Here is a 27,497-nt window from a genome sequence, read left to right on the forward strand (position 1 = left end):
TTAAAGGATTCTGTCTCCAAGCAGGAAAACAGAGTTGATATGTAAGGCAGATTATAAAAACTATTTCATGTTTATATTACAGTAAGTTGATATCCCAAACTAGTTAAATATATATATATATATATCTACATTATATGATAAAGTAAAATGAGTATTTTCTAAAGGCTATACAATATTATAGGTTATAATCATACCCAAGAGAGCTACACTTCAAGTACAAAAATAAAACTTTTAATCAAATCATAATGTATCCTGGAAGCAGAAACAGTAATGTTCTTTTGTAATTGTTATTAGCTAGATGAATGTGATAATCTTAATACATCTGCCTCAATTTTCCTCAGAGGGCTATAATGTTGGAGTCAGCACACACTAAAAGCTGTAAGAGCAAAAGTAACCACCTTGGAAATGAGTTAACATTAACTTTATAGAAAGAGTAAAATCAGGAACATTTGATCAAAGTTTAATGTGATTTATCCTTCCTCTCTCAGTCGTAAGACTTTTATCAATATCATTACTGCACAGAAATAGTGAGGGGCAAGGTCCTTAACAAACAGGGTCCTGGAATGCAGCCAAGTGTGGAAGCACCTGTACAAGAAATACTGCCACAGCTGTTCTTAAAACCTGAAGTAAAAGTCAGTGACAAGCAGGGCAGAGCTCCTCCAAACTGACAGATACTCCTTAGGGGGGCCTAAATGCAGCCAAAACCTGTTAGGCAACCACCATGAAGGAAACACTCTAGAACTGAGAACCCCTAAGATGCTAGAAATACAGCCTCATTCAGGCAGAGTTAAATAACTTGTCCAAATGAGCTCAGGAAGTTAATGCTTGGACATGCTTGGTCATTTGACTGTGGTCAAACTGCAACACCACAAGAGTCCTCTTTATCAGAAGCACCATGAATATCAAAGGATATGCAAGCAATTCTTAAGGCAGCTTCTACAGAAGAGGAATTTGTATAGCTTTTGAAGCTGCTTTCTGAAGTATCATATATAGTTGTGTGTTCAATAAATGTTTTTTGAATGAATGAACTGGATGTGTATGTGTGAGTCTATTAAATAATTTATTCATATTCATTCTAGTCAAGTTACCCCACATATTTCTCAATATTCTATCTAGCTAGAGGTTGGGAACAGACCAAATATTTTCAATTAGGCAACTTAAAACTCATTTCTTAAAAATCCTTAATTCAAACACTTTAAGAAAAATCCCTTCCTCATCTCTAGTCCCACACTTTAAGAGGGCTCTGCACCTGGTTAATGCGTGGGGGGGGAAAGAGGGGATAGGGAAGAGGTTAAACTGCCCTCCCACCCTCTTCCATTTTTTAGTTCCCTAACAGCAATTCCCCTAAAGACAGAAGATACTTTATGCAAAGTCAGGAAAACGTATTGAAAACAGATCATGTGAACATTAGATTTCAATAGTCAAAGTTCTTTAATGTTTAAATGACCTACCTACACACACAGATCAACAGATGTCCTCATTTTTTCCCTGCTTTAAAATGATGGGCAGGCCATGAAATTCCATGCAAATTTTTTAGACTTTGTACTTTTCTCTGTTTTCTAAACTCTCTAATGTCCACATACTCTCATAACCCCTAAACACATTTTAAAACAAGTACCATATATAAAAATTACTATGCGGTCTGCTACCTATTAACTTAAAAGGAAGCCAAGGACACTGGAAAAGCTACCATCTGCATTATGCAGCGCTTTAAAAAAATTCTGTAAACTATCATTTTCATGTCATTATGACTGACTTCTGTCTCAATTGTACAAAGCCATTGTGATGAAAGAAAACTGACCGGACACTCAACCTTCAAAGTATATGACGCAAAATTCAACCAGTTCCAGGGCAAGTACAACGTTGTCCTTTCCAAAGTTAGTATTTGGTTTCTTATTTGAAAGTCGGGAAGTGAATCTGAACCATTGGCAAATATCAAAATGAGTAACAGTGACCCCCAACAAAAATCGCAGCAGGCAAGGCGTTCTTAATGTTTCCAAATACCAAGGACTTCAGAACTGATTCACCTCCCCGCGGGAGAGGGCAAAAGCAAGGATCCCACCCGTGAAATCCGACGGGGGTAAAGAACGTAGAGTGTGAGGTAGGAAAGCAGGAAGGGCAGAGCAGGAAGAGCCACCACGCAGTTGAAAGTCGACCGCCCCCAGGGCCGTGCTAGCCCCTCCTTCCTCAGCCCCGTCCCGCTGCCACCCGGGCCGCGGCAGGGACCCCGGCTCCGGCACACCTGCCAACGCCTGGCCGCGCACCCCAGCCGCCGCCCCCGCCCCCTCAGCACGGGTCCGCCGCGAGGGAGACTTCGGGAGGGTGGGCTCACCAGGTCCCTCCGGGCTGGATGGCGCCGGGGGCCGGTGGGGCGGAGACCGGCACCCGGGGTCCCCTTGGGCGGGCTCCCTCAGGTAATCCTCGAAGCGCACCTGCCGGGCTTCGCCGCCACCCCCGAGCCCCCACAGGCGGTTGGCCGTGCCCCGCAGAAGGCGCCCGCTCTTCCCCGTGAACGTGGTCAAGTAGTCCATACTGTCGGGGGGGCAGGCCGCGGGGGCCGGGGCCGAAGAGGTCGACGGTTTCCGCGGCTGCCGCCACAGAAAGCGCGCCGGCCCTCCCGCCGGTCCGACCCAACCCGGGCGCGGTGGCTCCGCGCGCCTCACAGGGGGCGGGGAGGGGGAGGGGGAGGGGACGCCCCTCGCTTGGCCCCGGGGCGGACCAACAATGAAAGACACGCCGGGGGGGAGCGGAAGAGGGACGAAAGTTTCCGAAAAGTTTTCTTTGTTGCTTCTGAACCTGCATTCCGGAAAAACTTTTCTTGCGAACTGGAATACTTTACTTGGAACAGACTCGGGGTCGGAAGGCCGGCGGCTTTTAGAGGGGCTTGGCGGGTCCTGTTCGCTCACCCCCCGCTCCCCGCCGTCCGCCGGGCTCTGGTGGAGCAGGCCTGCCCCGCCCCGCCCCGCCCCGCCCCGTCCGGGACAGACCGGACTTGCAGGACTGCGAGGGAAAGGGGCCAGGCGGTCCCCGCGGCCCGAGGGCAGAGTGTTGGCGGGTGGAAGCGGCCCAGGGGAGGCTTTGACGGCAGTGGCTTGGAGTTTGGGAACCTGGAGCTGAAGCGGGTTTGCAGTACCGGCGAGAAGGCTGTGTGTATGTGTGTTGGGGGAGGGGGGTAGTCACATTGGAAGCCCCTCGTGGTGTTGGGAGCCGATGTCAGAGTTCGAACATCCAGGAGTCCAGCCCTGCCGGGCGAGGTGATGGGGATTTCGTAGGTCGATCCGCCTGCCGTTTAGGCACGGAGAAAGCGGGCAGGGAACGAGTGACGGTGTTGGACAGACATACCACGCAAGTTTACTTCTCGTGAGACGTGGTTATCCTCTTCCTGTCACGTCGGTTTAAAACTCTGTAGTTCTCCCAGGCACTGAAAGCCTTCCTTCGTGGGATCAAAGATACATGAAGGTATTTCATGAATACATGAAGGACCCAACCGTGTTAGCCGCCTAGCCTCAGACTTGTAGACTCCAGGGCTTTGGGAAATAAACGTGCTGTTTGTAAGCCACCAGGTCCATGTACTTCGTGAGAGCATCCCTGCCTGGCCACAGCGGACGGCAAATGGCTGCTGGTTATTTCCGAGGGTTCTTTCCTAAGAAAGCGTGGCCGTGCATAGCACCACTTCTGAGTTCCGCGAGAGGCCCAGCACTGTTTAAAATCCCTTTTAAAGGAGTTCTAGTGATTCTGATGAACTAAATTGGGATTCTTTCCCTAAGCATGCTTTACCTCTTCTTGAGATTTAGTCTTTGGTTTGTGAAAAATAAAAACATCCAAACAGTGTTTCCAGTCTTTCCTAGTTAATTAAATCTGGACTTTGATATTCAGCCTTGGCAGAAACCTGCAATCTACCAGTTCAAACATAAATTTACAGGTAGTTAACCCATCAGATTTTTCTTCTGTTTTAAGGAAGGAAAATGCTATTGGAAAAAAGGTGTAGCTTTGAAGACTGAGTGCTTTACAAATTTTGATTTAAACTCAGCTGAGCACAAGTGTTTACAAAATCCTTTTATTCATGTAGTCAGCTTTCTTATTCTCTACATTTTTGTCTGAACCTGTCATCATCTTCCTGAAGTTATCAAATTCATCAGAACATGCTACTTTGTCTTCTGCAGGATCCAGAAAATCATAGGCCATCAAATATGACAAGTCATTTTTCTCTTCAATCTGTATATATTCTCTTCCACAGATCTTTCCTTTGTAGGAAAAATATCCTTATTCCTGTCTGTGCTTCTCCTTGCATTTTCTGTGACACGCCAGCCTTACTATTCTTTGTTATATACTTTCTTTTCCCCTTTACTATAATTCCTTTCTTCTTATTCTACCCATACCAGCCATGTAAATCCCTGTCATCCTTAAAAAATAATTTACTGGGATGGGCCTTTTGGCATATGGTTAAGACATTGCCTAAGACACCTGCATCCCATTTTGGAGTCACCAACTCCTCTTCTCATACATCTTCCTGCTAATGCAAGTAAGTACTTGGGTCCCTGCCACCCTTGTGGGGGACCCAGATGGAGTTGTGGAGACTCAGGGCTTCAGCCTGAACTTGCAAACTCCCAGCCATTGTAGGCATTTGAGGGGGAAGGCAGTGAACACATGGATGGAAAAACCCTCTGTCTTTTGGTCACTCTACCCTTCAAATAAACAAAAGTCAATAAAACTAAAAACAACTTTTGTTTATATACAATGGGTGCTTACTCAAGGTTACTCTTTACCTGGTTTTTAAATAGCTTTATTTATATACAATTTATATATATATATATCATCAAATTCACCTGTTTATTTATTTTTTTAAGATTTATTTTATTTATTTGAAAGAGTTACAGAGAGAGGAAGAGACAGGTCGGTCTTCCATCCGCTGGTTCACTCCCCAGATGGCCCCAACTGCCGGAGCTGCGCCAATCCGAAGCCAGGAGCCAGGAGCTTCTTCCTGGTCTCCCATGTGTGCGTGGGCCCAAGGACTTGGGCCATCCTCCACTGCCTTTCCAGGCCATAGCAGAGAGCTGGATTGGAAGGGGAGCACCGGGACTAGAACTGGCGCCCATATGGGATGCTGGCGCTTCAGGCCAGGGCTTTAACCCGCTGCGCCAACAGCGCTGGCCCCCAAATTCACCTGTTTAAAGTGTACAATTCTTGAGAATTTTCTTATCCTGTGAAGTCCTTTTCTGGCTTTGATATTAGGGCAATACTTGTCTCTTAGAATGAGTTGGGAATTGTTCCATTCTTTCCTAGTTTAGGAAAGATTTTTTGAAGAATTAGTTTAGAATTCATAATTGAAGACAGTTGAGCCTGGGCTTTTCTTTTTGGAGAAAATTTTTGATTACTATAACATTTTACTTCTTATATATCTATACAGATTTTCTATTTTTCCTTGACTCACTTTGGTCATTTTTGTCTTTCTGGGAATTTGTCCATTTAATATAAGTCATCTAATTTGTCACTCATGGTATTCTCTTAAATCCTATTAGTTTCTGTAAGATCAGTAGTGACATTGGTTCTTTTATTTATGGTATTTCAGTCATCTCTCCCTCCCCCTATCCCTGTCAGTCTTGCTTAAGGCTTGTCAATCTTGTTGATCTTTGCAAAGAGCAAACTTTTGGTTTATTTTCTCTAGGGCTTTTCTGTTTTCTGTTTCTTTAACATGCATGCTGAACTTTGTTGTGTTCTTCCTCCTGCTTGCTTCCTGTATCTTCTTTCTTGCCCCTTCCCACACACCTGCTAGTTTCATAAGGTGGAAGATTAGGCTAGTAATTAGAGATCTTTTCCTCTGATGTTCAAGTAGGGCTTTACAACTAAACCTTTCATTACTTTTATCCACAAATTTTGGTACATCATATTTTGGTATATCATATTTTTGTTTTCACTTGTCTCACAATAGTTTCTAGCTTTCCTTATAATTTATTATTTGACTTGATTGCTTAGGAGTAAATTGTTTAATTTCCACACATTTGCGAGTTTGCCAAATTTCTTTCGGTTTTGCTTTCTAACTTAGTTTCCATTGTTATCAGAAGACATATTTGGTGTAATTTGAATCTTTTCAAATAACTGAGTGTTTTGTATGGCCCAGTTCATAGTGATTCCTGGACAGCTTTCCATCTATTACTGAATCCACATTTGCTACCTCTCTTCAGTTCTCACTCAAGCTCATTCATTCAGCATTTTGCAAATTTCCACTATGCACTGGCAAAGACAAGGCCCCTATGCTATGGCACTTTCAAGCTGATGTTACACTTCCAAAGAGCATTAAGTGTCTGCACAGGTGCTTTTGTGTGATTAGAAAGTGATTCCTGTAAAGACAGATATATTACAAAAATGCATCCCAAATCAAAAAATGCAATTAAGAAAATAATTCCATTTAAAGTAGTATCAAAAAGACTAAAGGGCTTGGAAAAAAACAAACCAAGGAGGTACAAGACATACACAGTGCCGGCACCTTGGCTCACTTGGTTAATCCTCCACCTATGGCACTGGCATCCCATATGGGTGCCGGATTCTGTCCCGGTTGCTCCTCTTCCAGTCCAGCTCTCTGCTGTGGCCCAGGAGGGCAGTGGAGGATGGCCCAAGTGCTTGGGCCCCTAAACCCACATGGGAGACCAGGAAGAAGCACCTGGCTCCTGGCTTCGGATTCGCGCAGTGCCGGCAGTAGCGGCCATTTGGGGAGTGAACAACGGAAGGAAGACCTTTCTCTATGTCTCTCTCTCTCACACTGTCTATAACTCTACCTGTCAAATAATAATAAAAGACATACATAGTGAAACTACAATGTTAAAATAATTAAAGACCTAAATAAATGGAAAGATATCTAATGTATATGCAATAGAAAAACTCAATATTGTTAAAACGACAATTCTTAAATCAACTTACAGATGTAATACATCCCCTATCAAAATTCCTACTTTGTTCTTTCCAGATATGAAATACCCTATCCTCAAATTCATATAGATTTGTAAGGATCCTCAAAAGAGTCAGTACCATGTTAAAAGAAAAAAAAATTGGAAGTCTCACACTTCCTATTTCAAAACTGAATACAAAGCTGTAGCAATTAAATATATAATAATAGGGCCAGTGCTGTGGCGTAGAATTCTAAGCCTGTACCTGTAGTACCAGCATCCCATATGGGTGCTGGTTCAAGTCCTGGCTGCTCCACTTCTGATCCAGATCCCTGCTAATACACCTGGGAAAGCAGCAGAATATGGTGATTGCGACTGTCCCAAGTGATTGGGACTGTGCACTCATGTGGGAGACCAAAACAAAGCTCCTGGCTCATGGCTTTGGCCTGGCCCAGCTCTGGCAGTTGCAACCATTTGGGGAGTAAACCAGCGGATTAAAGATTTCTCTCTGGCCGGCGCCGTGGCTCAACAGGCTAATCCTCCGCCTTGCGGCGCCGGCACACCGGGTTCTAGTCCCTGTCGGGGCACCGATCCTGTCCCGGTTGCCCCTCTTCCAGGCCAGCTCTCTGCTGTGGCCAGGGAGTGCAGTGGAGGATGGCCCAAGTGTTTGGGCTCTGCACCCCATGGGAGACCAGGATAAGCACCTGGCTCCTGCCTTCAGATCAGCGCGGTGCGCCAGCCGCAGCGCGCTACCGTGGCGGCCATTAGAGGGTGAACCAACGGCAAAGGAAGACCTTTCTCTCTGTCTCTCTCTCTCACTGTCCACTCTGCCTGTCAAAAATAAAATTAAAAAAAAAAAAAAGATTTCTCTCTCTCTTTCTCTCTCTCTCTCTCTCTCTCTCCCTCCCTCCCTCCCTCCTTGTCTCTCTGTAACTCTATCTTTCAAATACAAAAAAAGCAAGGTGCCTGGACTATTTGGCTTCCTCTGTCTTTCAGTCTATAGTAATGACAGACAGATAGATAACAGGTCTATCTAATGGAATTGAGTGTTTAGCAATTAACATATTTGGCAAACATATTTTTCACAAGATGTCAATGTCATTTCATGAAGGAAATAATAGTGCCTCCAACAGACAGTACAGGAACACCAGATATCCACATGGAAAAGAATGAGTTAGCCCTTTACCTTACACCAAATAAAAAAGTTCATTCAAATAATTCAAAATAGATCAAAGACATTCATATAAGAGCTAAAACCATCAAACTTAGAGGAAAACAAAGAGTTAGTCATGCTCTTGGCATGCAAAAAACATAAGCAGAAAAGGAAATGTACCTCTTTCCTAATACGAGAAATGCCAGTTACAATGACCTCAGAATAGCAAAGGTGAAAAAGTTTAATAACACTTTGGTGAGACTGGGTAGAAACTCGCCCTTTCATCTACTGGAGGGGGAGTGAAGAGAGGTACAACGCTATAGGCCTATTTGGCAGAATCTATAAACATTTTTAAACCACATGCCCTTTGACTCAGCATCTTTGATTCTTGTTATTTATCCTACTGATGAATGAAATGATGCAAAAAATGTTTCTATCTACACTATCAACATATTGAAAACATTATAAATGGCAACTAATAAAGGAATGGATAAAGAAGTTGTATGTACATGTAATAGAATATAATTCAGCCATTGAAAAGAGACAGTCCTTGATATAACTGATCATAGAAGAATCTTGAAGAAGTACATTTAATAGGAAAGCAAGATACAGAACTCTGCATGTGGTATTCTCCCATTTCTGTAAACATAAAGTGTAGGAAGTTATCCACATCTATATAAAATGTGTTGACTGGTAGATGTAAGATCATCTATTGAAGAATTATTTTTTAAGTGCAAAAAAGGCCTTTCTTTCAGTGAGTCCATTCCATCATTTGTAGGTTGCTGGGTAATCAATGTTGAATTAACATTCAGCTCCTACCAAAAAACACTTTGAGATAGACTGTACTTCTCAATCATCCATAAGAAACATGAAAGCCATTGTTTCTTTTAATTCTCTAAGAATTACCCCCATATCAGGTAACATCACCTGAAGTCACTAGATCTGGCCTAGAAGGCAACAATGCCTCATCCTTAAGACCATCAGTCCTCAGTCCAGCTTCAAGTCCTGGCTTTACCACTCACTAGAAGTATGATGGGAAGCCACTGACCTAGCCTCTCTGTCCTTCAGATTTCTTATCTGTAAAATACAGAGAATTTAAACATGTTGAAAATGATTTAATAAGATAGTACAAACAACATGCCAAGAAGAGTACTTGGAATGCATTAAGTCCTTGGTAAATAATCAAAATATCTTATCAGGTTATATTTTTAATGTTGTGTTCTGACTTTTATTGAGGCTCAAAGCAAGAAATAATTGGGTGAGGGAATGCTGTGTTATTATTCATGTTGTAATTCAGGGTATCTAGTTTTAAAATATTGTTGGCATATATTTAGAATTTTCTGTCAGGAAAAATCCTTGTGAAGACTTAACATACATTTTAATTAATCAGACAGTAAGTATTATCATTTTGCCCTAAGTGTCAAATATAATAACCATCTTTTCTCAGATAAATAGAACTACCTTACCTTTCCTTTTCCTAGTGTTTTGGACTAGATTAAAATTACAAAGACAATATATAACAAGGTATATGTGCATGGTAAACAAAACAATCCAAAAAATCAAGCAGCACAAAAGGCTACATGATGGTAAATGCTTTTTTTTTTTTTTTTTTAATTTCACAGGTAGAGTTATAGACAGTGAGAGAGAGACAGAGAAAGGTCTTCCTTCCATTGGTTCACTCCCGTAATGGCCACTATGCTGGCACTGTGCCGTTCTGAAGCCAGGAGCCGGGTGCTTCCTCCTGGTCTCCCATGCGGGTGCAGGGACTCAAGCACTTGGGCCATCCTCCGCTGCCCTCCCAGGCCACAGCAGAGAGCTGGACTGGAAGAGGAGCAAACCGGACTAGTACCTGGCACCCCAACCGGGACTAGAACCTGGGGTGCCAGCGCCACAGGCAGAAGATTAGCCTAGTGAGCCATGGCGCCGGTGGCAAATGCTTTTTAATGAAGACAAAGTTATTGAATCTTAGGAATATAATAGGATTTAAAATGGAAGCAGAATTATGACATCTTGGGAAAACACAGAGATATCAAATTATACGAGCCCCATGCATCTTCAAGTCTTTAAGCAAAATGGTAAAAGTGACAACTATGGTATCATTAAAAGGCTAGCTATAATAAACCAAGAAAAGAGCAATTAGATTGGATAATAGAATGAAAAAATAATTTTGTCAAGATAGTGTAATCATGTTATAACCATCTGGCAACTATTTCATGGGATAAAAATGTGAGCACTCAAATTTATGATGTGACAAGTGGAACTCTGACATAATCAATAAAGCTGGCACCATTCAAAGATTTGAAGTGTTAAGAAATCAAGGAATGAATCTATTATACAGTCAGTATAATAGATCTGTCACAAAACATAAGCCTAACTTGGTACACAAATTAGTTACTATTGGTGTTAAGCCTGTATTTATTTAGAGCCCAAGTGCCTCTTTTTCTGATAAAAGGGTTATAACAGCATTCATACTCATCAAACACAAGATCTTCACCTCTTTCAAAATTACCAGAGGGAGGAAGAGTATAGGTTGTTGATTAGATACAACCATGATTACAGAACTGAAAAGTATATGATACAACTTTAAAATGACCTTTTAACAGAGTGGGAATGAGTGTAATACTGATTTTAAACAAAAGTCCCCTCTGAGGCAGGCATTGTGGTACAGCTGGTTAAGACACTGTTCAGGACACATGAATCCCCAATTGGAGTGCCAGGTTCAAGTGCTTTCTACACGGTTTCCAATCCAGGTTCCTGCTGATGCTCTTCCAGGGAGTCCACAGACTATGGCTCAGGTACTTGGGTCCCGGCCACCCACATAAGAGACCCAGATTGAGTTACAAGATCCTGGCTTTGGTCTGGTCCAGCCCTGGCTGTTTTGGGCATTCAGGCAGTGACACAGCAGATGGAAAATCAATTTCTTTCTCTCTGCCTTTTAAGTAAATAAAAATAACTAAAAATTTAAAAATTCTCCTTTAATAGATGCCAACACTGGGTATAATCATGATAAACTCTATTAAAAGCCAAGTAAACTTTTTTCAATTCTGAGAGCTGTCTAGAAAGTGTTAACACCCACACTTGTCAGAAAAACACTGCATGACAGTCAAGCCAAACAAGGACCTAGCCATATTAGATTTGTAATTAAAAGTTAGGTCACAATAACTCATATCAATGTACCATGGAATTATTTCAGTACTATTTTTATATTCTCTTGAAAATTATAATTACAATTGTATAATTATAGCCCGAAATAATCTATACCTGAAATGTGGTGATTATTGTATCAATTTCACTCAGCTCATTGAGCAGCTGCCAAAGATCATACTACCATTTAGACCTAAAATTGTGAAAACTCAAGGAAACTTAGAAGTCTTTAGGGAAAATAGCTAATTGGAAACTTCAAAGAAGAGTGTTAACATTTTGAAGATGAACATTCTGATTCTCTTTCTACTGAAGGTTTCTTTCCTGCCTGTCCTTTCTGTAAGGCTGGGGTAGAACTGTGTATCTACAAGTAGAATTGTGCACATAGCCAGGAGGTAGTCTTACCTTCTGCTTCTGCACACATCTGCATACATGCTGCCTCTCTAACCTTTTTCCATTTCTTTTCCCCTCTTAATTCTATAACAGGGCTTCATGTGTTGCAGCGACTTCTTATAGTAATTGAATTTAATGTGAATGCTTATTCTTAATATGGAAAGCTGATAAGTGCACACGTAGATTTTATTAGTTAAATGTTCTATTTTAATATATTAACTTTACATATTAATATTAGATATTTAAAGTCATATTTAGTCAAAAGTCATTTAAAATAAATTTTTAGAGAAGTTTTATATTTAAATTATTAGAAATATTTTTCCTATATTTGCTATGTATTTTTTCCCAGAAACCTTTTATTTAAGGAATCCAAACTTCACGTATTTCATAAATACAACTTAAGGAACATAGTGATGATTTCTATCATACCTTCCCTCCCACCCATATTTCCACCCTTCTTCCTCCTCCCTCTCCTATTCTCATTGCTTTGTACTTTTAAGGTAAGAGAAAAGTAGGGGAAAAAAAGGAAGATAAATGGCAAAATAATTTAAGAATCTGTTGTCAGTTGTTATGTACTTTTATATAAAAATTCAAGTTTCAGCTGGTAATCAGGTAGTTTTTTTTTTTTTTTCCTCCTGGGGTTAAGGGGGCCAGAATATTAATCTGGAGTTTTTTCAATATAAGACAAATGAAGCATGTCAAAAAAATGAGAACCTGCCTATAACTCCATCCATCTCTCTTAGAGTGTTAGGAGAGTGAAGTTTTTACCAATATTCTACTTGTTTTAGCCATGGTCATGAGCAGCAAACTTGTGAGTGTTGAGCATAGCGTTTCAGGGGAGAAAAACCTATTCCTCTTCCCAAGGTGTATGGGGGTTGCCGGAGGTCCCTCCTCCCCAGCCCAAACTCTATTTGGGAGAGATGTTAACAGTGCCAGGTGAGTCAGCCAAAAGGCACCAGGTTATCAGAAGAGAAATTCAAACCAGGACCACCAATCTTGCAATGATCCAGCATTGACCAGATAGCTTTGATTTTTTAAAAGAATCATGTACTGTTACTTTCTCCTGTTATAGATCTTTTAATTCCTAGTCTTTCTAGAAAGCAGCAGACACAGCAATATAACCATATTAAAATCTCAAATATATGCTGCCCTAATGATGTAGGTAAGGTGGTAACTAGCAAGGAGGAGCTGAAGTCCCCAGCCCCTCCCTGCAGTACCTACTTTCTGTGCAACAGAAAACCCTAGCTTCCACGAAACTGCTGCTTAGAACCTGTGCCAGGGCGGCGCTGTGGCATAGCAGGTAAAGCCACCACCTGCAGTGCCAGCATCCCATATGGGCGCCGGTTCGAGTCCCGGCTGCTCCACTTCCAATCCAGCTCTCTGCTGTGGCCTAGGAAAGCAGTAGAAGACAACCCAAGTCCTTGTGCCCTTGCACCCATGTGGGAGACCTGGAGGAGGCTCCTGGCTCCTAGCTTTGGATCGGTGCAGCTCTGGCCATTGTGGCCAATTGGGGAGTGAACCAGCAGATGGAAGAACTCTCTCTCTCTCTCTCTCTCTCTCTCTCTCTCTCTGGTCATTGCCGCTAATTGGGGAGTGAACCAGCAGATGGAAGACCTCGCTCTCTCTCTCTCTCTCTTTCTTCCTCTCTCCTTCTCCCTCTCTCTATCCTTCTCTGTGTAACTCTTTCAAGTAAAATAAATAAATCTTAAAAAAAAACATGTGCCAGCCAAAAATAACTAGCATGACCTCCATCTCTGTCGCACAGATGTACTTTAGCTAATTATAAGGTCATTATAATAAAATTTCACAGCTGACATCATGCACCTGATGCCATGCCATTTCTAAGACTTCTAAAAAAGAATGAGAAAAAGGGTGATAACCAAGGTTCACCCCAAATTCCACCCTTTATGAATATTCAGTTAAAGCCCATGTCCCAGACACCACCCCATTGTCTCCATATCATATCAAGGGATGACCCCAAACCTCAATGAGTGCAGCTCTTTCTGAGTATGCCCAAACTCCTTTTTGGATGTCTACTTACTCTTTCCTTGCAAATAAATCTTGCTTCTCTGCTGACCTTTACCCACATCTGGTTCTTGAATTTTTTCTTGCCATTCAATAACACTAAGAATGGGCTTGAGGGGTGCATGACTACTTCTAGCCAACTCTCAGGGGAGATACAGGGCCACCCCTCCATCACCCCCCCCCCCATCAAGGGACTCACCTGAGTTTTCAGCTGGCTCCACAGTCAACACTATCAATAGGATTTATTGAATGAACTGAACAAGGACTTGTTGGCAACCCCTTTGAACCTACCCTACTGGTTTTCTGGGAGTCAGAAACGAAGGGGTGAGGATGAGAGTCTTAAAGTACACTGTGCACTTACTCCTCATGTAGGATCTCTGTCTTTAATGTGCTGTACATTGTAATTTAATGCTATAACTAGTACTCAAACAGTATTTTTCATTTTGTGTTTCTATGTGGGTGCAAACTGTTGAAATCTTTACTTAATATATACTAAATTGATCTTCTGTATATAAAGAGAATTGAAAATGAATCTTGATGTGAATGGAAGGGGAGAGGCAGCGGGAGAGGTGAGGGTTGCAGGTGGGAGGGAAGTTATGGGGGCGGGGAGAAAGCCATTGTAATCCATAAGCTGTACTTTGGAAATTTATATTCATTAAATAAAAGTTTTTTAAAAAAGTACACAGGTATTTAACAACGTTTTTAGGCCTCAGGTTGAACTGGTCCTGCTGACACACTATATGATATATAAACCCAGGCATCTATGTTTTGTTTTTAAATCTTAAGCATTGTGTGGTGTAATGAAACCTCCTACTTCTAGTTTCTCCACTCTTTAGTCCAGCCCCAGAGAAATGCTAAATACACAGATCTAAGTATTGCCTTTCCTCAGCTTTAAAAGCACATCTGGTCACAGCAGTAGCTTCCTGTGATAATAAGAATAATCTGTGAAAGTTTTTTGAAAATTCCAATTACCCAACTATACCCAAGGATCTTGATTCCAGGGTTGTAAGGTGGAAACCCAGAAGCTTGCCTTTTTTCAATCATGAGCCAATCAATATTTGAGACTTGCTACTTGATAATTGTTCCAAATGTTTTTACACTAATATATAGTTCATATGAGTTACACACTAATTTCTGATATTGGGCCACAAAACTAGCTCTAGAAATGACTGAGCAGAAATGACAAGTGTGACTTATACATGTGTGTAAAGAACAGTATCTGGCTAAAATAACAAAAGTTTTGCATTGCAGATGCCCTGTTCCTGCCCTAGCAATCCATAATATGTCGTGCTTCAGAAGGCAGATCCTGAATCAGTCTGGATCCCTGCGTCACTATGTGGATCAGAGCCCCTAATCTCACCCAGAATAGGATAGGTATTATAAGCAAGAGATATATATTGAGAAATAAAACTTTCTACAATTTATTTATTGAGATTTTGTTTTCTTATCTCTTAAATGAGAGAAAATAGTGCCTATCTCAGAGCTCTTCTATGATTAAAGGGGACATATGTTAGACTCATTGTTCCTTGGCTTTGAATGAGCAAATTTAGATTAATTGCCTTCAGATTTCAGACTGTTCTTCTAGACTAGGGAATGACAGACCATGGCCCATGGATCAAATCTGGCCTGCCACCTGTTTTTATAAATTTGGTTTTATTGGAAGATAGCCATGCTCATTTATTTATGTCATGTCTACAGCTGCTTTGAAGCTATAATAACAGAGTTGACTAGTTATGTCAGAGACCTTATGGCCCGAAAAGCCTAAAATATTTACTCTCTGGCACTTTTCAGAAAAATTCTGATGACTTATATTCTAAAATGCTGAGGTAGTTTTGTAATTCAGAGACAAATTTGTTTCTATTCAAGCTGTTCATAAAAATATTTAATGAGATATGGGCAAGAAGAGTCACAAGGCAAGTGCAAGAGGTTTCTATATCCTTTAACTCCATTTCAAACCCCATTTTTTGAAATTTGGATTTGTATCTAACAGCAGTTTTCTGGAAGATCTCTCATTATCCTAGTAGTGAATGCTTAGTTGTCAGCAATCTGATTCTTCCTTGTCCCGGATACATAGGGACACTACATTTTCCAGCTTCCTTTATGGTCATGGGTATTCAAGCGATTGGTTTCTACCCAGTGGAAAGATTGTACACGTGATGTGTGCAATTTAGAGGTCTGGCCACAAGAGCTTCCACTGGTGACCATCCATGTTCTTTTTCTACCTTGCAGAAGATGAGCATGGTAACATGCAAATACATTTTCTAAAGATGGCAGAGCCACAAGATAGAAGAAATCTGGGTGTGTGAGTTCTTTCTTAAAGGACAGGCATTCACCCACCACTGAAGAAGTCCAATTTTGCACTTGAACAAGAAATAAACTTCTACTGTATTTAAGCCATTTTATATATTTTGACATTTGTTGAAGAAAATATAATTTTCATAATACCTTATCATTCTTGTAAGATTACCACCAAAGCTTCTTTGACTACATATGAAAATGTTGTGATAACTCACTTTTCTGTGCCATGAAGTTTCAGTTCATACAAAGTAAACAGAAATGTTCATTAACCATGTTCTGATCTACCCTAGCCTACGAATTTTTGTTTTATACTTTCTAGTAGATCATTCCTAATTAAGAAATGTAAAGGAAAATAGGCTTTGAACTTGTTCTGCTTTTTACTAATCTGTAACAACACACAACTTCCTTAAGAAAACCTGACCCATCTTTGTTCTCCTTTATTGTAGGACTTCCTTTTGCATGGAAGGCTCCTAGTTAGATAGTTCCATTACTATTTAGACACTTTTTGACACTTTGCTATTATTTTATGTGCCACTCTTCCTTTTTGTCTTTCTGCTATTGTTTCTTTGAATAGATAAATCCAGAGAAACTCTTGTCAAATCACACTGGTTTCTTTCCATTTTGCTTTCTCATTAAAACTACAGGTATTGTTGGCAGAGCTTGAGTTTTATGGTATGTACCACCTTTCTATAAGCCTTAATTCTTGTTTTTCAAATGACATTATAATGCCTTATGTGCTCACTGTCTCTCCTTACTAGCGTTCAATGAGGTAAGGACTGTCTACTCTTTAGAACACTGCCTGGCACTCAGATGTTACATTGTTTGAATGAATGGAGGAAATGATGTCTATCTTTTCTCCAATTTGTTACAATTCACTTTTCTACAACCCAAGAATCAGATGAACTTGAGCTGAGCTTACTCCTTCTCTTCATTATTAGAGTCCAATTATTATCTGATATCTTTCTCTTAAAGGAAGGTTCTCAGCTACACATTTTAGGATATCATTTGGGCTTTTGAAAATCCCAATGCTCAGGTCACACCCCAGATGGAAGAAGCAGTGCTGCCCATGAGTTAGGACACAGATACCAGATAGGATACTCCCAGGTGACTTCTGTGTGCAGCAAAATTGAGAATCACTGCAGGGCTCCAGTTATTTCCACATTAGTTCTACCTTGTTAAGGACAATTAAGTCCTGAGGCCAATAAATATTATATATCCCACTGTCTCGTGAGGGCTCATTATATAGCAATGATGAACAAATCGGAATTGCTTGCAATACCAAGATTTATACTACGGGTTTTTTTTAATATGTTATTTCATTTAAATTTCAAATGCACCCTTTGAGGGAGGTTCAGGAGTCCTCTTTTGTAGACAAGGTTACTAGTGTTATGGAAGTTATGGAAGACGACATTGTCAACCACATCAGTAAAGAGTCTCTCAGATGTTCTGGTCCTAACCTACTGATATATACATACATATATCTGTAACTGTTATATATAAATATAAACATAAACATATGTGTATATATATATATATATATATATATACATAACATGGCATTTCAATAAGAGGAAATTTTGCACCTCTGACCCCTGTAGTTTTGCCTGATAATCAAGGCTTCTAGTAAATTTGAATTTTTTAAATTTCAAATGAATGATTTTGAAGTCTATATCAAATGTTGCACAGGACATACATATCTCAGAAAATTCAAATTTTGCTGGGCATCCTTTATTTTTACTTGCTACATCTGGCAACCCTACTTCCAGAAGTTTTGGCAATTTCTGAGGATACATCTGTTATCAAACTGAGGGTATGCTACTGGAATCCAATAGGTTGAGGCCAAATACTATCCAAGATTCTATAGTGCTCAAGGCACCCACATCACAAGGAACTGTGCAGCTTCAAATATCAATAGTGAACACACTGAGAAACTGTGGTCTAGAAGATGCTGAGAAAAATTAAGCACCCCATAACCAGATCATGCCTCTGAAACTTCTGTAGTCTGTTTTAAGAAATCCTTATTTCATCCTTTAATATTCAGTGTTCTTTGATATTTGTACTTTAGTTGTTTTGTATGGAAACAGCATGCTACCATTGATCTTAATAGCTCTCCATGTCATTTACAGTGGAGGTATAGAACAGGCTATTGTCACTTCCCAACATAGCTATGCGTGCTTGCTGTCTCAGCCTCACATCTTTACTGAATACTTTCAAAAGCTATGCAGGCTCATCTAAGAATCCTACTCTCTGAAGTCCCCTTTGCATGCAATTTGATTTAGTTGCAAGAAGCACAGAGAAATCTGCAAATGAAAGAAAGGTGTGTTAGAAGTCCAAATGGCAAAGGGAGAAGATGCAACAAATGGCAAAGGGAGAAGATGCAACAATTTATTGCTAATAGAATGATGTTTCTTTAGCTAGCAAATTAGTATGTTGTGAACACCATTAGCCTGATGTAATAAGTTTACCACAATCCATGCAGATGTTTTCTAAAAATTTTAGTAAAATAATATTGAGATGAACTTTTCAGTGATTTTATAAAACATGAACACTGGTTTGATATGAATAAGTACATTTATTATATGTATAATGTATATTTGATATTGGAATGTGTAAAAAGCATTGGGTGTTCTTTAAAATATTGTGATCAAACAATAGAAAAAGTTACAATATTTCTTCAGGATTTGAGTATAAACATTGAATAACTTGCAGAATTTGAATTTCAAAAAAAGAAACCTCAATTTATCTTTCTCAGAGTAAATTTAACATCTAAATTACTCACTTTAAGATGTTCCTAAATATTGATTTGCAAAGTAATAAATGTTATTTTTATGCCTTCAAAGGATACAGTTTAAATCACCTCCCATAGTAAACATTTACTGCAATTTAGATTTCTAAAAATATATACAGGGATGGATGTGTAGCTTAGTGGTTAAGATAAAAGTTGGAATGCCTAAGCTCCATATTTGAGAGATAGGTTTGATACACAACTTTGGCTCCTGATTCCAGTTTCCTACTAATGCAGGCACTGGGAGGCAGCAGGGATGGCTCAAGTAGTTGGGTTCTTGACAACCACAGGAGAGACTGGATGACCTTGACTGAGTTCCTTGTCCTTAGCCAAGCCCCCAGTCATTGTGTACACTTGGGAGTATGAACAAGTGGAGCTCTCTGTCCCTTGCTCTCAAATAAGTTTATATGCACACACACACCTGCTCCTTGACTTACGATGGTGTTATATCCTTATAAACCATCACAGGTTTTAGAAACATCAAAATAAAAAATGCATTTAATACACCTAACCCAGACAACATCATAGATTAGCTTATCATACCTTAGGCATGCTCAGAACACTTCATTTTGGTCCTCATTCAGCAAAATCATCTAACACAAAGCCTATTTTATAATAAAGTGTTGAATAACTTTAAAAAATGCTTGCAACCCTGTACCCTGTAGAAAGTATTTGCGTATTTCCCCTCCTGATCACAGGGCTGACTGAAAGCTATGCTCATTGCCACTGCCCAGCAACACCAGACACAACTGTTCTACACAGGTGCTTGCCCAGGAAAAGATCCAATTCTAGTTAAAGTACAGTTTCTACTGATAGTGTATTGCTTCATACCATCACAAAATCAAAATCTTTAAGGTAAACCATCCCCCAAAGTGGAATGTCTATACTTATTTCTATTATTTTTAAATGTGTTACCCAGTAGGTCTTCAACAAGTACCAATTATTTCTGTATAAAAGATATAAATGTAAAAGTATACATGTCAGTTCTAGGAGTTTTAAGAAAGAAAAAAATAAACAAGGAGGAATGCTGCCTTGTTAAGTATGTCTTTTCCTTGATATATAAAAGATAAACCAAAATAAGGCATTCATGTTCTTGGAATCACTGGCAGTGCCAGATGGCAAGGAGGTTATAAGATTTTATATAATTGCTCCCGAAGTGTTCTATAAATACTATAATTACACTTATCCTACAACACTGATTTTTTTAAATCTGTCTCAGAGAATGGAAACCATTGGTCCTGCCAACTGTTTGCATTAAAATCACTTTACTACTCTACTGTATTGTGGTTCATTCCAGGCGCATCCTGAATGACAAAGCAACTCTTTATTAGAAAGCATCGACCAAGTTTACATCCTTGAACTCTTTGAAACCCTTGCTTTAAAATCTTCTGATAACTTTATCAGTCCTAAACTATGTATGCATGATCACATGTGATCCTTATCCAATTCTAGCCAAGTTGCCATATTGAATGATCTACATATATCAAACCTGAAAATCTTAAAAAATAATCCAACCATGTTCCCTCAACCCCACATCCTCCCAGGCACTGGGAAGGCTCTGTTGAGTAGAATCTCTTGTTACTGCAATAAACTCAAGCTTGGTTATTTTGGGGAGCCACTTTCAACATGTTCATCATACTGTGAAATCCTAAAGAGTTGGTTATATGTTTCTTCATCTTCTCATCTGATTTTTAAAATTTTGTTTCTAGTCTGCAATTGTTTTACATGTTTTTTTCTGTTGAATTTATAGGAGGCTATCGTGTTGGATAGCATTTCTACACTGAGCTCCAATAGACTATATTAACACAGCAAGGGGTCATTTGCTTTAGGTGCTACATAATAAAGCTGAAAATGGGTCAGTCTTAAAAAAACAAAAACAAAAACAAAAACAAAAAAAAACAGGTGATTCACAGCAGCCAATCAGAAGAAATGCAGTGAACCTGCAGTGGTGAGAAAGTCCCTTCTTTATAAGGAAAATAACTCTGAATTGACCAATCTGCTTTTTATTCCTTATCTGTTTCTTTAGATTTTCTCTGCCTATAAAGCCCACACCTTGAAGCTCTTTCTATTTTACAGATGGGATGCTGCCTGAATAATAAATTACTACAAACAAAAAATAGCTTATTAGATCTTTGAACTCAATTTGTTTTTTGACATGTGAACGGGTGACTCTTACAGGGTTGGCCTCAGACCAGCAGCATCAACATTATCTGGGCATTTATAAGTGCAAATTCTAAGCCTTAATTTCAGATCCACTAATAAAGAGGATGGATAGGAAGGACCCAACAATCTGTGTTTCAGCAAATCCTCAAGAGAATTCTAATGCCCTTCAGGCTTGAGAATTGTTATAGACCACAGTTAATATCAAGAAATATAAATGTCAGTGGGATGGATAGTAATTCCATGTTAGAGTAGATATAGTACAAACTGGATTCCCCAATGACTAGGGACTAGGAAGAGTTGTTGGATTTGGGAATATGTTGTAAACTTTGTATGAATAAAGTAGTATTCAAGGTACTGGATAACAGAAGATATTTGAAAGAGGTTTAAGCTAAGTTGTGCATGTGAGCCTAAGGAGCCTGAACTTCCCGTTGACAGCAGGAAGTCACCAGGGTATGATGCACTTAAGTATGCAATACTGATGGTTAAGAAAAAAAAGTGTGTACTGCAGTGGAAAAGTACACAGTATCTGAAGTCCAGTCTGCTGATTCTGACTCTATGGAAACTAATTTACAACTTTTTAAGATATAAAAGCCAGTAGAAGTGCAAAAATAATTATTTATAAACAAAGTCATTTTTGTCTTTGGGAATTCTATCCAATAGACTTTGAACTGACTTTTTGCCCCAATAGAGGAAGAATGTGCCACCATTTGCAAGTTAATTTCAATAACCCAATTTTTAAGTACATGTGTTGTTTGGATTATCCTTGAACCACTGGTTCCTTACTTAGTGAATTAAGATAACATATTATCTTTATATCTGCCTTTATCTTACTTTTTTGGGTGAAAATCATCCTTAAATATTATTGTCTTATTTCTCTGTAGAATCCATTTCAAACATTGATACAGATGCATGTACATATACACATATTAAAGGCCTTTCAACATGATTATATACTTTTAAAACAGGAAAAAGAAATAAAATCGCTGTGTATAGTACTTAATTTTTGGACTATCAAACTTGGTGCTGTGCTTTCTCTCAAATCAATTATAGGTTTCTTGAAGCATTGTTATATTTTTATAATAAAAACAATTTTTATTAGTTTCAATAAGACTAGGGAAAACAACAAAGTTTTCTAATCATGATTCCATAGCCAAGAATTATAATAGGGTACTGTAGCAGAACAAACAAGCGGAGGGGTGGAGGGGTATGTGGAGCATGTTTGCAGAATGTCAAAGGAATGATGGCAATTTGACTACCAGGTTTTGAATGTACTGAGTAGGAGCAATAGAGAAAATTTTTTTGCAGAGGGTGCTCTTGTGGGGAGGAAACAGAGAGACAATGAGTAGGCATTGACTGGAAGAATAAGGAAAAGGTAGAGAAACAAGTGTGTACAAAGAGAAAATCATACTCATCTAAGAATGTGACTTCCTATAAATAGTCTCTCACCACAGGCAATACCATCATTAGAGGAATACAAGGAGCAGCCACTGAGTGTCAGCAACTCTGCTTTAGTGTCAGAACCAAGATCCCCTCTGCTAATCTCTTATTCTGCACATTTATTTCTTCTAATAAAGAAACAGCCTTGTCTAAAAAAAAGTCTGATTTTCTTTTAAGATCATTCCATCAAGTTCAAACCAGTAGAAGAAGTATAGAACCATTTAGAGGAAATTACTTGGATTTGAAACGGGGCGATTTCCTGAAGCAAATTTTTGCTGGTCTACACAATCAATCTTTAAACATAAGGTACTGACTAAACCAGTCAGGTATCAGTGGTTCATCTGTCTGAGGATGCTGGCCAAGTTTATAGTTTAGCTTTTGCGAACTGTTCTCAGATTTCTATAGGAAGGATCCAGAATATATAAAATAAGTTATCACAGTACTGCCAATTAATAATTTGCAAAAGGACATGCTTTTTAATAGCTTGTAGAATTATTCCCCTCTCCTTTCCAGAAACAAACAAAAAAAGGTCTGCTTTACACTGGGTAAGTACATTAAGAAGCTTATGCAAAGTAGAAAGTAATGCCTTTCTATATGACAAACACCTATAAGCTTACAGAGTTTCCTATTGATCACCTAACATTAAATGGTCTTAGTCTGTACTTGCAAGCACAGAAGCTCAATGCTGTGCTCAACGCTAAGTACAGGACTCACCATTAAATGCTTGATTTGGATGGGTGGGTAGTTCAGCATTTATTCCATCAGTCAACAATTAAATGAAATGCCAGTGAAGAATAGCATGAAAGGAAATATAAATCCAGGACAGAGATATCATCAGCTGCTTCTTTATAAATCATAACTAAGGCACTAAATCTGAGAACAATGACCCAAACTATTTACAACTTTATAAGAGTAACACCTACCTCAGCAATCATTTTTGAGAATGGGAGTTTAACAGCTTTTTAATTCTTTTGGACTTCAAAATGAAATACTATAAAATTATGCCAGACCAATGAATTTGTCCTATTTTAAAAATCTTTTGGAGAAAGAGTTCCTGATATCCTGTTAAATGATTAACCATGTTTACTATAAGAAGCTCTTTTCTTACAGTTATTTATAAAATTCCTTATGACAAAAACCCATTTCTTTTAGTCTTCAAAAAAAATTATGAAAACTTCAAACATCAAAAAGTAGAATAGAATGGCTGATCACACATATTCAACAATTCTCAAAACTGTGTCACATTTGCATTACTTATTGCTATTTTCTTGGATAAGACATTTTATGGTGATTTCTAGACATAATGTTTCAATATGTATTTCTAAATTTTAAAAGATTCACACATTTATTCAAAACCATTAGATGATCCCTAACTAGATGATCCCATTATCATCCCTGATGAAATCAGTCCTCATCCCTTGGTAGAATCTATGAACTAATCCATGACCAAATATACCCTATTGGCAGAAGTGTCGTTTTTGTAGTATGTCTGTTTCATCATGATCCAAACAAGTTCTATAAATTATAATTTGTAAAGTCTCTAGTCATTGAGACCAGTGCTTCCTCAAACTTTAATATGCAAATGAATCACTTGGGTATCTGAATATTCAGTAGGTTCTGGGGATGGCCTGAGACATCACAGTTTTACTAATCTTCCAGGTGTTGCCAATTTTGCCAATTGAACTCAGTGGACCATACTTTGGCCAGAAAGAACTTAGTAATGCCCCATTGGTTTTGTTTATTTATTTATTTATTTTTTTTCCTGCATACCACTGTCTGGTTGCAGAAACTGACTAGTATCCTGGGCTATGTTCGAGAGTCTGCATTTCCATGTTTGCTTCTATGTGCCATTATTTAACTTATTTTTCTTCTAAAAATTTTTTTGTTAGATCAAAATCTTGAATACATTCAAGCTCACCTTTTATGTAAGAATATCTTAAGGAGTTGTGTGAGTCAACTGTTTAACCTTTATGAATGTGATTTTTGAGCTTTTATGGAGACTATAGAGTAGGCTCTGGAATCAGATCTCTACATTTGAATGTCTAACCCTATCACTTACCAGTGAAGGGACTTTTGACAAGTTACTTATATTTCTCTATGCTCAGTTTCATCATCTGTGAAATGGGTACAACAATAAGACTTATTTTATAGAGTTACAATGAAGAATGGCACATGGCACATGTTCAATAAATGTATGCTAGGAGTAGGTATTGGCTCCAACTGTTAAGATGCTGGTTCGGATGTCCACATCTCACAGTGGAGTGCTGGGGTTTGAGGCAGGGCTCTGCTTGAGATCCCAGCTTATTCATAATGCACACTCTCGAAGGCAGCAGGTTACAGCTCAAGTGTTGGGTTCCTGCCACCCATGTGTAAGGCCTACATTGAACTCCCAGCTCCTGTCTTTGGCCTGGCACAATCCAAATCATTGTGGACATTTATGGAGTAAACCAGTGGATGGGAGGCTTCTCTGTCACTTTCCCTTTGTCTGAATGACTCTCTCTTTCTCTCTCCCTCTTCTTCTGCCTTTCAAACAAATAAATAATTTTTATGGTTAAAAATGAAGAATGGTGTACGGTGATACTTCTTTAAACAACTTCCAGAAACTTTCTTTATTGAAGCTTACAGTAAGTTTTGTCATGAAATTTCACATATGTGATGCAAAATGGAAGACACATGCCAATGAAATATCAGGAAAAAGTATTTTAATGGTGTTGTTATATAGCATATTGGCTAATCCCAGTGGCTCTTCATCTCTTACTGCCAACATCATCTCCAGGATTTGAATTATATGGCATGGTTCATTTTTGTCTTTTACACAATGTCCATTTTCATACTTCAGGTGGGAAATGAGGTTTTTTATAAATTTTGATCCAGCATGTGTACTTTTGACACCACACCAAGGCACATCTGTCTCAATCATTAATTTTTCACTAGGTATTGACTTCAAAACTTCCAAATGTGCCTCAGTTTTCAGTGAGCAACCATTGAAACCTATGTAACGGCCTGAGTCAATCAGAGCAGCTGTGGCTTCCTTGGTCCCATCAAATGAACGCACCACTCCGCCTACACACCAATCCCTGTTTCTTTTCATTATGTCTAAAAATTCAGCATGTTTAAGGAACATTGGCAATTTTGTTTGTTCTGCCAGTTCAAATTGTTTTTCAAAATATCACTTTAGATTTTGCTGGACTAGAATGAGCAAAAATATTTTGTTTTAGTTAACAAAGTACTTGGATTTTGCAATGTAAGAAATATCAATGAAAATTTAAGCTGAGTGTCTTCGGGACAAAACTGCAGTCAGTCAAAATCAAGTCCACATTCACCTATTGCTACCACTTTTCCCTTATTGTTTTCAGCAAGATTTAACAACTCCATTAAGTAAATATCAGGGTTATTCTTTTCAAATTCATCACATCTTATAGGATGGCAACCAACTGTACTGAAAAACATGTCATTTGTGCCAAATGCGTGCATATTTACTGTTTGTAGATTTCCACCTGTAATCGTAAACTTCTCAACACCAGTCTGAACAGCTCTCTCTCTTACATCCTGTAAGTCATCTTGATGCTTTTGAACCCCCTGTAAATTCCTCTAAACATAGGATCTGTGAAGTTGATACCAATATTGACAAACCTGAAGTGACTCATGACAGCAGCCCTGACTCCTCCCCAGTGGAAGTGAAAGTCTAAATAAATAATTTTGAAAGTATATGCTATTGTTACTATTGCCAATTTTGTAAACTATTTGCTCAAAGTCGCAATATTGTAATTACTTTACATTTCTTCTTTTCTTTAAGATTTTATTTATTTGAAAGGCAGAGTTTGGGCCGGCGCCGCGGCTCACTAGGCTAATCCTCCGCCTTGCGGCGCCGGCACACCGGGTTCTAGTCCCGGTCCGGGCACCGATCCTGTCCCGGTTGCCCCTCTTCCAGGCCAGCTCTCTGCTGTGGCCAGGGAGTGCAGTGGAGGATGGCCCAAGTCTTTGGGCCCTGCACCCCATGGGAGACCAGGAGAAGCCCTTGGCTCCTGCCATCGGATCAGCGCGGTGCGCCGGCCGCAGAGCGCTATCGCGGCGGCCATTGGAGGGTGAACCAACGGCAAAAGGAAGACCTTTCTCTCTGTCTCTCTCTCTCACTGTCCACTCTGCCTGTCAAAAAAAAAAAAAAAAAAAAAAAAAAAAAAAGAAAGGCAGAGTTAGAGAGAGGGACACACACACACACACACAAAGAGAGAGAGAGAGATCTCCCAGCCACTGAGTAACTCCCCAAATGGCCGTTAACGGCTGAAGTAGGGCCCTTCTGAAGCCAGGAGGCAGGAGCTTCCTCCAGGTCTCCCACATGGCTGCAGGGGCCCAAGCACTTGGACCATCCTCAACTGCCTTCCAAGGCACACCAGCAGGGAGCTCAACTGAAAGTGGAATTGCCAGGACTCAAACCTGTACACACATAGGATGCCAGCATCCGCAGACGACAACTTTACCCACTACCCTACAATGCTGGCCCCTTTGCTTTTCTTCTAAAACTAACTTTTCAGCTCTTTGCTCATTTTTATATTCCCCTGTAAATAAGCTACAGCTTTTCCCTTCTTTTGTACAGTGCAAACCACATAAGTAAGCAGGACACTGAAAGGAAGCACGGGTTTTTGGAAGATTTTCTTTTTTTTTTTTTTTTAAAGATTTATTTATTTGAAAGTCAGAGTTACACAGAGAGAGGAGAGGCAGACAGAGAGAGAGGTCTTGCATCTGATGTTTCACTCCTCAATTGGCTGCAACGGCCAGAGCTGTGCCAATCCGAAGCCAGGAGCCAGGAGCTTCTTCTGGGACTCTCACATGGGTGCAGGGGCCCAAGGATCTGGGCCATCTTCTACTGCTTTCCTAGGCCATAGCAGAAAGCTGGATCGGAAGTAGAGTGGCTGGGACTAGAACTGGTGCCCATATGGGATGCCGGCGCTTCAGGCCAGGGTATTAACCTGCTGCGCCACAGCGATGGCCCTGGAAGATTTTCTTATCCATATTTTAACTTCTCTTTCAAATTATAATGACTCACAAACTAAAAATACAAATATATTTTATCTTATTTCAACCCATCCAAGAGTATTCTTGGTAGCTCATCACAGGGATTCAGGTAATAACATTGTACAATACAAAAAGGTTCAAAATCAACAATCTTAAGTGGATATTAGGAAACTAAGGGTGTTATGGCACAGCAGGTTAAGCCATTGTC

General features: G+C 39.5%; 1 protein-coding gene and 1 pseudogene across 6 annotated transcripts in view; both read right to left on the reverse strand.

Moving 5' to 3' along the window:
• OXR1 (oxidation resistance 1) overlaps positions 1-27,497 on the reverse strand; it is a 485,930-nt gene that overhangs the window by 87,554 nt on the left and 370,879 nt on the right. For 2 of the 6 annotated variants that reach the window (XM_062188117.1, XM_062188115.1), the window contains exon 1: positions 2,333-2,630. The exons of 3 other annotated variants lie outside the window; for them this stretch is intronic. In XM_062188117.1, coding sequence (XP_062044101.1) covers positions 2,333-2,531 — 199 coding nt within the window. In that variant the 5' untranslated portion in view covers positions 2,532-2,630. Of the gene's footprint in view, positions 1-2,332; positions 2,631-27,497 lie in introns of those variants that run through there. One more of the 6 variants, XM_062188118.1, reaches the window with a different exon arrangement.
• LOC133758156 (deoxyribonuclease TATDN1-like) lies at positions 2,660-25,923 on the reverse strand (annotated as a pseudogene).

This window comes from Lepus europaeus, chromosome 4, assembly GCF_033115175.1.
Source record: "Lepus europaeus isolate LE1 chromosome 4, mLepTim1.pri, whole genome shotgun sequence".
Lineage (NCBI taxonomy): Eukaryota > Metazoa > Chordata > Mammalia > Lagomorpha > Leporidae > Lepus > Lepus europaeus.